We start from the raw sequence: 13,803 nt of genomic DNA, 5'->3' as shown, positions 1-13,803 counted from the left end.
GCTGGGTTGTAAGGCAAATAAGGCTTTATGTGAGTGGGATCCTATAGATGAGCGATTGTTATACGCACGGTTTAAATCAAATCATGGCAACATCAGTCTGTTTGTGTGTTATGCACCTACTAATGATGCACTCGATGAAAGGAAAGACACATTTTATGAAAAGTTGCAAGAAGGAGTAGGAAGGGTACCTAGACATGATGTTTTGATCTGCGTTGGAGACTTTAATGCAGTAATGGGCTGTTCAAATGAGGGATTTGAGGCATGTATGGGTAAGATGGGAGTTGGTAGTAGGATGAGTGAAAACGGAGTGAGGTTTGGAAGCTTCTGTCTAGCAAATGACTTAGTCATCGGCGGCACACTCTTTCAGCATTGCAATATACACAAGACAACTTGGGTGTCGCCGTGTGGAAAATATAAAAATCAGATTGATCACATCGCTATCAGTAGGAGGCATAGAAGTTCTCTGCTAGATGTTCATGTTAAACGGGGAGCGGATATTGGTAGTGACCATCAACTCAGCATTGCAAAAATAAGGTTTAAACTTAAAAATCAGAAGAAGGAAAAATCTGGTGTTGGTAGATACGATATTGTTAAGCTTAGAAGGGAAGGAGAAGAAAAGGAGGAATTCAGATTAGAATGCAGAAATAGGTTTTTGGTGTTGGAAACGTTGGAAGAGGGGGAGAGAAGTGTAGATGAGATGTGGGAGGATGTGAACAAAGTTTTGCAGGAGACTGCTGAATGTACGATTGGAAGGAGACATAGATTCAGGAGAAAGAAATGGATATCAGAGGAAACGTGGAATATGATAAAAAAGAGAGGTGAGGCTAAATTGAGGAGTGAGATGCAATGCGTTGATGAACGAGAGATTGAACTAGCAAGAGCTGCGTACTGGAGTTTGAATTCAGAAGTAAGAAGGTTAGCTAGGAGAGATAAAAGAAGATGTGTGGATGAAAAGGTTGCAGAGACTGAAATCTTAATAAACAAAAATGATGGACAGAGTCAAAGAATAGCATATGAATCGATTAGAGAACTGAGTGGTAATGCAGGTAAACGCAAGGAAATACCAGTTAGAGACAGGGAAGGAAATTTATTGACCAAAGATGGAGATATTAAAAATAGATGGAAAGAGCATTTTGAGACAGTTCTTAATAGACCAATACCACCAGAAGAGGATATACCGTCTGCTCAGGAAGATTTAAATATAGAAACAGGAGAGTTGAGGCTTGCAGAAGTGGAGAAAGCATTAAAACAGTTAAAGAATAATAAGGCACCAGGGGAGGATGGTTTATTTCCGGAAATGTTTAAAGTGGAGGGGGATAGATTAATAATGATCTTGACCAAGCTATTCAATAAGATATGGGTGACGGGGTTACTACCATCAGTTTGGAAGAATGGTGTAATTGTTAAAGTTCCGAAGAAGGGAGACCTGAGTGAATGTGGTAATTGGAGGGGAATCTCTTTGTCACCGATAGCTTTGAAAGTTTTCAGTAGAGTTTGTTAAATAGGTTGGAGCCGGTGGTTGAGGGTATTCTGATGGATGAACAGGCTGGTTTTAGAAAGGGACGTGGTTGCAATGGTCATATCTTTATAGTTAGGCATTTGATGCAGCAAGTTAATGAAATGAGAGTACCGTTAAGTCTTTGTTTTGTTGATTTTGAAAAGGCTTTTGATAGTGTTTCGAGAGAGACTATGAGGAAGATCATGAGACATTATGGAATACCAGAGGAGTTTGTGAGGGTCATTATGAACATGCATGAGGACACATTTTGTAAAGTGATGGTTGATGGTTGTCTGAGTGATTCGTTTGAAGTCAAGTCCGGAGTAATTCAAGGTGGTGTTCTATAGCCTTTACTATTTATATTGGTCATTGATTACATTATGAAACGCGTTGGAACAGAAACCGGTGCAGGTATACTTTGGGGAGAGAACAGGAAACTTTTAGATTTAGATTATGCAGATGATATAGTTTTGATTTGTGATGGGCCAGAAGAGATGCAGAGAGTGTTGGACTGTTTGGTGAGTGAAGGTCGCAAGGTGGGTTTGGTTATTAATTGTGGAAAAACTGAAATAATCAATATGAATATGGAAAATGCGCAGGAATGTGTAATTGGAGGTATGGTTGTAAAGCAAGTTGATAGGTTTAAATATTTAGGTACTTATTTAGCCAAGGATGGTTCTTTGAACTTTGAATTCGAGGAAAGGTTAAAGAAGGCTAATCAGGCAATGGGAATGCTTAAAAATATTTGGAATAATAACAATTTTTCTGTGCATACAAAAATCAAACTTTATAAGGTAATGGTTAGGAGTATCTTAATTTATGGACACGAGTCTTGGTACAGCACAGTGACCATGGAAAATAAATTCTTGGTGTTTAAAAACAAAGCACTTAGAAGAATATTAGGAGTTAAGTGGTGGGAAAGGATACCAAATAGTAGAATTAGAGAAATAACAGGAGTGCAGCCGATCGATGAATATGTTAGATTCTCACGATGGAAGTGGCTAGGACATGTGTATAGGAGACAGGGAATAGTACGAGGTACACCAGGGTGGGTGGCACTTGGTAGGAGAGGTAGAGGAAGGCCAAAAGAGACGTGGGTGAGGACAATGAGACGGGAAGCTGGAGATGAGTGTTGGGGAGATCTTGAGGAGTTAGCACAAGATAGGATGTGGTGGTGTGAGTTCATCGAGGCCCTATGCATCCCCGAGGGTGACACAGGAAATGATTGATTGATTGATTGTTAAGCTTGACACTCAGTGTAGAGTCACCCGATGGTAGCATTATAACAATGATTGAATGACAGGCACTAAATATACTTGTCTGAAGTCAGCATAAGTAAAAAGTTCGTTAACGGATTGAAGAATTTAATGATCCTCGTGTGGTCAATAGGTGTTAATCAAAACCTTTTTCTTGTCCTTCCCCAGTGTCGCAGGTATGGGTCTGACAGGGCTGTTGTGGCGGGTGATGGCGGTGGTGGCTGTTATGACTGGCATCAGTGAGGCGGACAGACACGACAGACCCAGGCTTGACGTGGCAGCCGAAGTGCAGCTGTGTTCCCTGCCCGCCCACCACCATGCTGCCCACACACACCAGGCCGTGCTGGATCCTGACGGCGTGTTCACAGTGTTCTGGACGCCGGACCTTGACAAGCAGGTGTGTGGGCCAAGAGGTCGTTGTCTGAATTACATAGAAGGCTTAATAGCATCATTTTCTCAGCAATTTATTTTGGATATTATACCTTCCCCAGGCAGCTGTGTGGGACAAATCCGCTCAGTGAAGCTGGCTGGACACCCAGCTTACCCCAGAGAAGTTAAATATAGTACTAATTCACAGTGACTGTATCCGACCCAATTTACTAGGTATGCAGTTAACAGTTCCCCCACTTTCCTGTTTTCCCTTGCATTGTTTTCTGCATCCTACCTCACCCCATCCTTAGGTGGAAAAATAGCCCAGGACGACGACAGTGATGACTGAATCTCTTTTGTTACATATATAATTTTTTTGTGTTATTCATATGAATTACTGCAGTAAGACTTGATTTACCTGCTACACTGCCTATAGCACAACATACTAACAGTAACAATGACGTTGTGTCAACATCATTAGCACTTACGCCTGTCTCCAACTACACCCCCTAAGGGGCAGTTCACAGCCCACCTATTTTTCCTCAGGGATCTGTTCTCCCATTGACCAGTTTTCCCCATGGACTTATTTTTTGCCAAGAACATATTTTCCCATATGAACCTATCTTCCAGACTGACCTGTTTTCCTTCATAAACGTATTATTTCCCCCATGATCCTATTTACACCATGGACCTATTTACACCATGGACCTATTTACACCATGGACCAATTTACATCATGGACCAACACTCACCATGGACCTATTTACACCATGGACCTATTTACACCATGGACCTATTTTCACCATGGACCTATTTACACCATGTACCTATTTACACCATGGACCTATTTACACCATGGACCTATTTTCACCATGGACCTATTTTCACCATGGACCTATTTTCATCATGGACCTATTTTCACCATGGACCTATTTACACCAAGGGCCTATTTACACCATGGGCCTGTTTACACCATGGACCTATTTTCCCTCTGAACCTTTCCCCATGGGCCTACTTACACCATGGACCAGTTCTCCATTGAAGGACCTATTTCCCTCTTCCGGCTATTTTCCCTCATGCACCTATTTTCTCTCCATGGGAAAACCGACTCCCCAAATGGACCTATTTTCTGCCATGGACCAATTTCCCCCATGGATATATTTTTACCCGTTGAGTCTATGTTTCCACTTGGGCCCATTTCCCTGAAGGACTGATTCACTCATGGACCTGTCTTCCCACGTGGACCTATTCCAATCATGGACCTACTTATCCCATGGACTTATTCCTCAGTGGACCTTTCACCCCCTCCACCCACCAACCCACCTGCCAATGCACATACCCATCCACTCACCCAGTGCAGTACCATTATAATTATTAGGGTTAAGATAATCCTGGTGCTACTGTATCTGTGTTATGTGTTTCCTGTTTCTGTGGAAATTGTATGCTTTTGTTGGTACTGGTTAAGCCCCACATTATGTTTATCCTTTCAATTAACGACTTCATTTATATTATATTCTTGCTGTCTCCAGACGATTTCACTCAGTTTAGGAAGGATCTCTAGTAGCGACAGGGATAATTTACGCTACATGTAACCTCTCTAGTTCGTGATGTCTTTCGTAAGTTGTATAAAACCTGTAAAAACAAGCCTTTAGCAAAGACGCATCCCCACCATTAGGTAAAATATATATATATATATATATATATATATATATATAGATATATATATATATATATATATATATATATATATATATATAAAGAGAGAGAGAGAGAGAGAGAGAGAGAGAGAGGTATGCACCAATAAGTATGACAATTTCATATACAGAGGCATAAACTAGGACTCGTACACTATCTTTCTTTAAGAAGTGAAGATGATCCAGCAAGTAGTTTCCAAGACTCAGATGTTTACAGATTAGTTTCTTTACATGGAAATAGCTCGTAAAATACTTACGTGAAATTCATATACATGGACATAAAGTAGGATCCGTACTCTATCTCTCTGTGAGTTCTGAAGAGAATCCAGCAAGGAGTTTCCAAAATATAACAGATTTTTCCTTATTTGGTCGTTACTCGTAAAGTATAGACAATATGGCAATTTCACATATGTTGGCATCAGCTACGACACATACTCTAGCTTTCTGTGCGATATAAAGCTAATTCACCCAGTAGTTTCCGAGATACAGGCCCGGACGGAAAGGCGGACAGACGGATAACACAAGACCGATTTTTCCTTATATGGTCATAGCTAGTAAAGTACAGACAATATGGCACTTTTACATACATGGGTATCAACTACGACACATACTCTGTCTTTCTGTGTGATATGAAGTCAATCCACCTGGTAGTCTCCGAGATACAGGCCCAGACGGAAAGACGGACGGACGGACGGACAGGGACGATTCCTATATCCCCACCAAATGTAATAACGGTTGGGATAACATGAATTAAATACGAAAGATGTCATTAGATTCAAAGAGTTAAATGTTGTCCTTATCTGTAATAAAGACGACTCCCATTAATACCAATCGACTACATGATAATCATAAAGGTAGACAATCGGTGTTTGCTAAATCTGAATTGCCAAGTATTTGTTCGGTAGACAAGCACATGTTATGTTCCATGGCAAATCATCACGAACTCGAAATTTCCCTAACGGAGCTCCGCAGGGTTATACATGCATGATATCCCTACACCCTAGCCACCCACAAACACTGTCTCATATTCAGATACCGGTATCATAACAACCACAAATCGCACTGCAGACACAACCTGTACACTGCAACAGGACTACCTCAACACGCTGCAAACTCGGGTCTAGAAGAACCTGCAAACGATCTCCCAAGCCAGATCCACCACAACACTCATCACCAGCAGTAAACATGAACAGAGGTACTCCCCTCACACTACACTTGGCAACGTGTGCCACACACTATCTCGACTAAGATCCTTGGAGTGACATATGACACCGGACTCGAACAAGATATCAGGAGACGATGCACCCCAAGACTTAGTGCACTCAGGACGACTACACGGCCAGACTTTGGGCAACAAAAATGCAACGTCCTTACAAAGGATACATCAGTGATGCCATATGCCTTCCCGGCATGGGCTCCCATCCTAACTAATACTTATTGCAGCACCTTGCAAATCAAACAGAACCACGCCTGACGCATCACCATTGGCTGCACCAAAACCACTGCCACAGCTTACATTCTGAAACTAAAGTCCTGCCCGTCAGAGATTACCTTGAAATGAAAGGTATGTACACAGTTCTATGTGGCAGTCTGTGCCAATATATGACGCCCATGTCATTACTCGTACATGGCAGAGACACACAACACACCCTGGCACATAGAACAATCACCATACAATAGCAAACCTTCTACAACAATATCCCACTTCCAGACAATCCAACACAAGCAATGAAGAAACACTATACTATATACTCACTTATGTGCAAGGCACTACCACACCTTGATCAGAATTCTATATTGCAAGCCCCGCATCCTGACATCCACCCATCAGAGGTTTACTTCAGGAGATCTGATGGAGATCATTTACCTAGGCTTAGATGAGGACATAACCCAGCCCTGTTTACCTGCCAGGTCAGCTATGGGCTGGGAAGAATCACAGATGACACGTGCCCTGCTTGTAGAATAGGACCACACAACATAACACACATAATGGAACACTGCAGCACATGCCACACAAAGACGTAGACACATCACAGGTGTAGGACACTTATGAGACAACCCCATAGGGACAAGCTGCTTACCTGCGGTCGATGGGTCTGCTCGAACAGACGGACCAGGGTTGAGCAGCAACAACAAAAACTACGTCAAAAGACCACATTATTAGAACTGTGAAGACAAAACTGTGGTAAAGACCTCATTTACTGACTGTAATATTTGATGCACGAAATAACAGAACATATTTGAACTTTCTGTGCCGTTGCTGACTACACTGTAATGTGGGATGCAGGCTAATCACATCGGCCAATTTCAAGTATTCCATAAATGGCTTGCTTGTAATTTAATACTTTGCTTGCCGCTGACACCCTTGAGCATTTTTTTCAGCCTAACAGCAGACGATTCTGTTCAGCTGGGAGAGAAATCCTAGCAGTTGCTTCGAAAACCATCTCGAGTGACTCTTTCTTCGCTCTTGGTACGCCGAAGATTCAAATTAGGATAACACAAAACGATTTTGTTCATCCCAACAGTCAAATGGTTAAGGCAGACAAATCAGTTTCTGGCGTGTCCATGTTTCTCTAGAGGTATATCGTGAGAGATACATACCTGCGACTGTGGTTGACTGAGGTTCATATTCTAGTCGAACGGAATAATGACTGTCGTGTTTCGTTTCCTCTGACAATGTTGCTGTGTTAATTTATGCCTTTTTTTTTTTTTTTTTTTTTTTTTTTTTGTGCTAAGTGTCTATCACTGATGGGAGGTGGTGTGGGAAATCCATGCTGGCGCACGTGGTTAGCTAGGGGTCGTGTTTCCGGCCTATGTCGGGATGGCTAGTGTGTTATAACTTCCCTGACAATGCTGCTGTGTCAATGTTATGCTTCTTTTGGTATTCCTAAGTACCAGTGTTCCGATACAGGAGGTGGTATGGGAGATCCATGCTCGCACCCTTGGCTGGCTGGGGTTCGGGTTCTCGTCTAATGGCGGGATGACTGGCGGGGACATGATCACCGCCTGGGTGAAGAACGGACGACTGTTCCTGCAGGACCGCCACGGCGTGGGTGAACTCACACCGCCCCTCGACGACCACGCTGACTGGCGGCCGCTGCACGCACGAGAGAACGACACGCACACCGTCCTTGTTGTGGCCAGGGACATCAACACCTGCGACCCGCACGACTACGTCCTTACGGTAAGTATGTGATTGCAGTTACTGGAAGGGACTGAGTAGGCCCACGGTAAGGAGATACCAGACTGAATTACCTGGGCGAACATCAGTACAAAGTCGAGCACAGTTGACATGTTGTGTTGCTGTCTGTTGTATGAATGTCGGACAGTGTGTAATTATACTGTATAGTTGAGGTGTAGCACTACATACTGTACATGTGTCACCTGTAGAGTTAAAAAGGTGCCACACGAGCAGTTTTGTGGCAGGTTTTCTCAGGTAACTCGATGATTGTGGTAGCTTTTCATGGGTTGCCTGTGGCTGTGAAAGTTTGTGTTAAAATATTCCCATGAAAGTTATCAAGAGATGTTGCCAGGACAGTGTTGCTAGAAAAAAATGCCAGAAAACCTGCTCGTGTGACGCTGTTTGACTTTTCTAGTTGTGCTTCTGAGTCGCCTGTGGGTGAGGGGTTTTGCTCTGAGTAGAGGCATACACTTTTATGCAAGTTGTTTAATTTTTCTTAATTTTATTTATTCTTATCACCAGTCGATTTTTTTGTTAAGTTTAGGAGAGACCACTTGTATTAAAAGATTTAACGATGGCAATATACAACCCGTCTTCTTGGAAAAGTCCCTCCTGATATGAATAAAATAATCGAGAAAGAAAAATAACTGAAAAAAGATATAACTTGTCTGACGGGACTAGACGCTGTGCCAAATTTTCTATGACAGAATGAGACTGTGCGGCTGCTGTACGCGTGGGGAGACAGCGATCCCAGTGACGAACACCCTTCCTACCACGGTCCTAATCGGGGAAACAGGTACGTCACTGATGTCATGTGTTTGTCACTTGGCCAACAACTATACTCAGGTTATACTATCTTGGCCTAAACTTTCCATATCTCCAAAATGGATGCCGAACTGTAAGTATACATTAGCACTATAATATGATGCTTGTCACAGAGAAACGGTATGGAAGGAATGTAGAACCGTAGCACTGGATTTTTCTACCACTGAGTTATGCGAAATTAGCTTCAAAAGCATGAAAATCTGGGCCAACTTAGAGTAAACAAAGTATAGTGCATTTTCACGACCAGTACAGGCTGACTGGGCCAGTTTCATGGGAGTTCTGGTGAAGCAGCACAACCTTTCCAGACTGGACTACTCGTTCCGTCTCCTGGGTTGAACTGACGAGCTGTATTATTTCTGACTGCTGCTTGTACACAAAGCTGCACATTAGCACCCAGCGAGAAGGGTAATTCTTGGTAGGGTTTAAAAAGCTGATAATATAAAGACTGTCAATATGTTCAAAAGATAAATGGTAAAACAAAAATGGATTTCACATAATTGACAGCCAGTACCAATGTGGTAAGGTGATAATTATAACGCAGATTCTTAATGAAATTAATGATCACTAAGACCTAAATTGAAGCCACTCATTTATTCCTAAAGTAGTGGAAAAATCATGTCTGGAGAAAAACATATATATTTTTTAAATCTCAAAGGAATATAAAAACTAAAGACGGCAGTAGTAAGCTTCTCTCAGTAGTAATTCCTCAAGGATGAGAATTGTAACACTGGTTTAAGTTAATTCTATTTCAGTCTTGCACCAACAGCGTGTGGAAAGAATCACAGTATTATGAATGATGGTGAACAACAACCAATTTATTATAAAGTAGAAGCAACCGTGCATTAATAACCGACATTAATAATTTACCTGACGTATTATCTTTCATTATATTTCTTACATAATTAATTGCTTCCTCGTTGTTCCCACTTGATTCTCCCATTCAAAAGGAGCAACATTCAGGAAAGGACTAGTCTCAGTCCATTCTCACAAGCACCTAGAGAGGCCCCGACAGTTTAGATCCAGCTGGACTGGTCCAAAGAGCCCGAAAAATTTGCATCACTATAATCGTATACATTTGTTTTTGTCTTCCTGGTTTATATGTACTGCTGCCCTAAGTCTTCGATGCTAATAATTGTTGTTCTGTGCATTTTTGTGAACTTTCTTCGTATTATGTTACAATGAATGATTTGAACATTTTACCTTGTCTTTAGGCCTGCATACCTGCCTGCCTATGTGTGCCCTCATAAGCCTTTATCTTCATCAGGTTTGCCTATGTGTTGTTGCCATTCTACCAGGAGACGGTGCCAGAGGATGCGCAAGTGTGGCGGGTGAGTCAGAGTACCACTTTGCCACACACGCAGGAAACATTCTACTGGTGCCACGTTGAGAAGATACCAAAGTGGCAAAAGAAACACCATTACATTGGGGTGAGTCCTGTAGCAGTATAGACAAATGGAACGCATGACAACAGAGACCCGTGTCTCAATCAACAATAAAATCAGAGTATACAGAAATATTATTACATTCTGAAAAAAGTACAGGAGAGCAATGTATAGTTACTGTCGTGTTCTTCCTGTTCTTTATCTTCTTCTGGGCGAAAACTTTGATTTAAACCTTTTCCTCACTTACGTTACCTCGTGTACAGTACAATGTCCGCTTTCACAGGCTGTACTCTTTCATCCCATCCAATCTTATTTACCCAGCCCCACCTTTTCGTAACTCCTGCCTTTCAGTAAATGCATGAACGAATGCATCAAGAGAATATTAAAAAATATATATATTAATGATGAAAAGAGGGGCAACAATTACAAGAAAATTCATAATATTTCCCAAAGTTTGTTACTCACGCGCACATACATGTATCTCTTTGTAACTCATATGGAAAGAATCACAGAGCAATCAGAGTAGGAGGCATATTCAAACCGAACTCACCTCTACCGTAACCCGTTCGAGAATCGGTACTGGCTGCGTTTTGGCACGATAAGGTCTCTAAGCCAGTCTCATATGATCCTTGCCGTGTATAGCGGATTCCTTTTTTTTTTTTCTTCTTTTTCGTTGATCTCGGGTTATGCAGCCATTCTGTTACACTGTGGAATTAAGCTGCAAACTATTCCTTCACCATATAAAGGATAAATTGCACTTCTTGTTGCTTTTTCCTGCTTACCTACCTCTTTAACTACTTACCCTTCTTCCTACCTTACTCCCCTGCCTGCCTCCCTTACTACCTCCTTTCACCCCTACCAACCTGTATTCCTACATACCTCCCTGTCTGCTTCCCACTCCACCTCCTTTCCTACCTACCAACCAACCTACTCTCCCCTAACTCCCTACCTGCCTACTTGCCTCCCTCCCGACCTCCTTACCTCCCTGACTACAAGCCTACGTACTTCTCCACCTTTAGACTTTCCTGCCTACCCACAGCTCTACTGCTTCCACCACTTATTGAGGCAGCGACACAGGCCGGTACTTAAAGTTTTTGCAGATTGCCCGTTTATAGTGGGTTGTATCAAAATTGTGATGAGGGCATAAATTATTGCACATTGACATCCCTTACAGATTATAGAGACAGTTGTGGTCACTGTGACTATGGGCATGTCCACCAGTGTGACAGGCGCACACCGTCAGATGGAGAGGATTCGCTCAACACCTCGGTCTTCTAAATCGGTCCATTACTGCGTTTCCTTTGACAACGGCCTCTAGAGCACGGACGAAAGAACGGACGGGAAACTCTCATCCCGGCTCAGCTCCCTTAGGTCCTCAGACTTTACCTCTGGAAACCCGTCCTTTTATTGGGATGGGTGTTTTTTAAAGTCTGCCAACAGACTTCGGGTGTTTTGGTGTCTGATGATTTCACGCTCGACTTTTGGTGTTCTGTACCTGTCTTTGTACACACTGGAGGATATAAAATACATTCAAGGGTTCAAATTGAAATTATAAAAACTGTCTCGAGGTATCAGGTCCAGATACAGTATATGCATAGTAATTTTCAGATTAATCATCCCACAAATAAAGTAACGATGCCGTGGCAACATGTGGTGGTAAGAACAACAAAAGTAACACCAATAAGACAGAAAAGAACATTGCTTTGGGAAATGTAACAAAACAATTCCTCTCGGGATAGGAAACAAGAAAACAAACGCGCATTACGCTCATATAGGTTCACTTTACATACCACAATGCAAGTGAAGAAGACGATGATGACGAAGAAGAAGAAGAAGAAGAAGAAACTTGGTAAGTTTAGTATGAAAGGGACTAACTTTTTGCTCCTGGCTTTATACGAGTAAGGTTCACCTGCTCAGTGACTGGGTTTGATGAACACTGAGCTACCTCAGCGGACCAGAAGTTAACTAAAAACAGCGGTCTTGCAGTAAGTCAAGTTAATTTTAATAAAAAAATTTTCACTGAATATATATAACCTGAACTGATTATGCACTTGACCTAAGGTAACCTTGATGAACATAAATTAACCTGATTGTGCCCAGACTTGTTTAAATTACTTAAAATGAATAGAATGAATGTAAGCAAATATGAATACTGCTGAATGGATGTTAATGGGTGCATAATTTATTTATGGGTGCATTTACTGTATGTTCATGCGTGTATTTTGTTCATGGCATTATTATTTCTACAGTTCAGCTTGAAATACGGGAAGAACGCTCGCAGTAACCTTCATCACATTGTGGCGTTCGAGTGCCAGACGCAGGACGGGACTGATTCAAGCCGGACTTTGGAGCAGTATGTGGGACACCCGGGCTATGAGTGCTACACACCCAATATGCCAGGTAGGTACTGTACAACTCCTTGCCAATGAAACAGTGACGCTGTCCTGTCCCTAGTACGCGCACATCTGGTTGCTTCTTGCCGACGGGTAATGAAATTTCCATTCTAGGAGATTTCAGTGTTCACCACCACCTTTGGCTCTCCTCTCCTTTCACTGATCCACCTGGTGAACAAGCCTTCATTTTTTCTATCCTTAATGACATAGAGCGGTTTGTACAGCACCCTACCCGTATCCCAGACTGCCTTGGAGAAAGCTCCAACATACTTGACCTCATCCTTAAAACTAATCCTTCTGCTTACACTGTTAATCTTTTCTCTCCGTTGGGCTCTCCAATCACAACCTTATCACCTTAACCTGTCCTATCACTCTGGTACGGCCTGTGGACCCTCCAGGGAAACGTCGTCTGTGGCATTTTGGAGCCGCAGATTGGGAGGCCCTCAGGCAGTACTTCTTTGATTTTCCCTGGAATGATTATTACTTCCATGGCCGGGAGCCATCTGAGTGTGCCTTGCGGATTACGGAGGTTATTCTCTCGGGCATGGAAGCATACATTCCTTTCCCATATCCTTTGACTAACGCAAGAAAGCCTTGGTTTAATCACGCTTGTTCTAATGCTGTCCGCAACAAGGAGAGGGCCTACAAAAGGACCCGGAGCCAACCCACCCCTGAATCACATCATCTTTACGTTTCTGCCCGGAATCATGCTAAGTCTGTTCTTCGCTCTGCTAAAAATAATTTCATCCGTACTCAATGCTTTCAACTCTCCAACTCGAATTCTTCCCGCTCCTTCTGGCACACTGCCAAAAACCTTTCTAACACCTTTACCTCATCATCCTTCTCTCCTCTTTTCAACACTGATGGTTCTGTGGCTATTTCTTCTACTTTCTTTACCCCTGCACAATTGTTGACTCTATACAGGGGTTTTATCTGTCCCTGTGTGGAGTACAACTCTCATGTGTGGGGAGGCTCCCCACATACAGCTCTTCTCAATAGGGTGGAGTCAAAGGCTTTTTGTCTCATTAACTCTCCTCCTCTTACTGACTCCCTTCAACCTCTGTCTCTTCGCAGCACTGTTGCATCTTTATCTCTTTTCTATCGCTACTTTAATGGTCACTGCTTCTCTGAACTGTCTGCTTGCATTCCTCCACCTTTACGACGGGCGCGTAGCACCCGTCTGGCAGCAAACTCTCATCCCTTTT

General features: G+C 42.5%; 1 protein-coding gene across 1 annotated transcript in view; it reads left to right on the top strand.

Annotated features, from left to right (window-relative positions):
* The first annotated feature begins 2,939 nt into the window (after positions 1 to 2,939).
* Positions 2,940 to 13,803, top strand: part of LOC145396064 (DBH-like monooxygenase protein 1 homolog) — a 38,097-nt gene continuing 27,233 nt past the window's right edge. Inside the window, exons 1-5 of the mRNA XM_080269529.1 lie at positions 2,940 to 3,151; positions 7,729 to 8,001; positions 8,706 to 8,794; positions 10,088 to 10,250; positions 12,455 to 12,605. Of these exons, the coding sequence (XP_080125655.1) occupies positions 2,963 to 3,151; positions 7,729 to 8,001; positions 8,706 to 8,794; positions 10,088 to 10,250; positions 12,455 to 12,605 (865 nt within the window). The 5' untranslated portion in view covers positions 2,940 to 2,962. The remainder of the gene's footprint in view (positions 3,152 to 7,728; positions 8,002 to 8,705; positions 8,795 to 10,087; positions 10,251 to 12,454; positions 12,606 to 13,803) is intronic.

This window comes from Coenobita brevimanus, chromosome 34 (genome assembly GCF_032717465.1).
Source record: "Coenobita brevimanus isolate Jiangsu-jjx chromosome 34, ASM3271746v2, whole genome shotgun sequence".
Lineage (NCBI taxonomy): Eukaryota > Metazoa > Arthropoda > Malacostraca > Decapoda > Coenobitidae > Coenobita > Coenobita brevimanus.
Note: the sequence above shows the minus strand (reverse complement) of the source record. Positions and strands in the feature narration are given on the sequence as shown.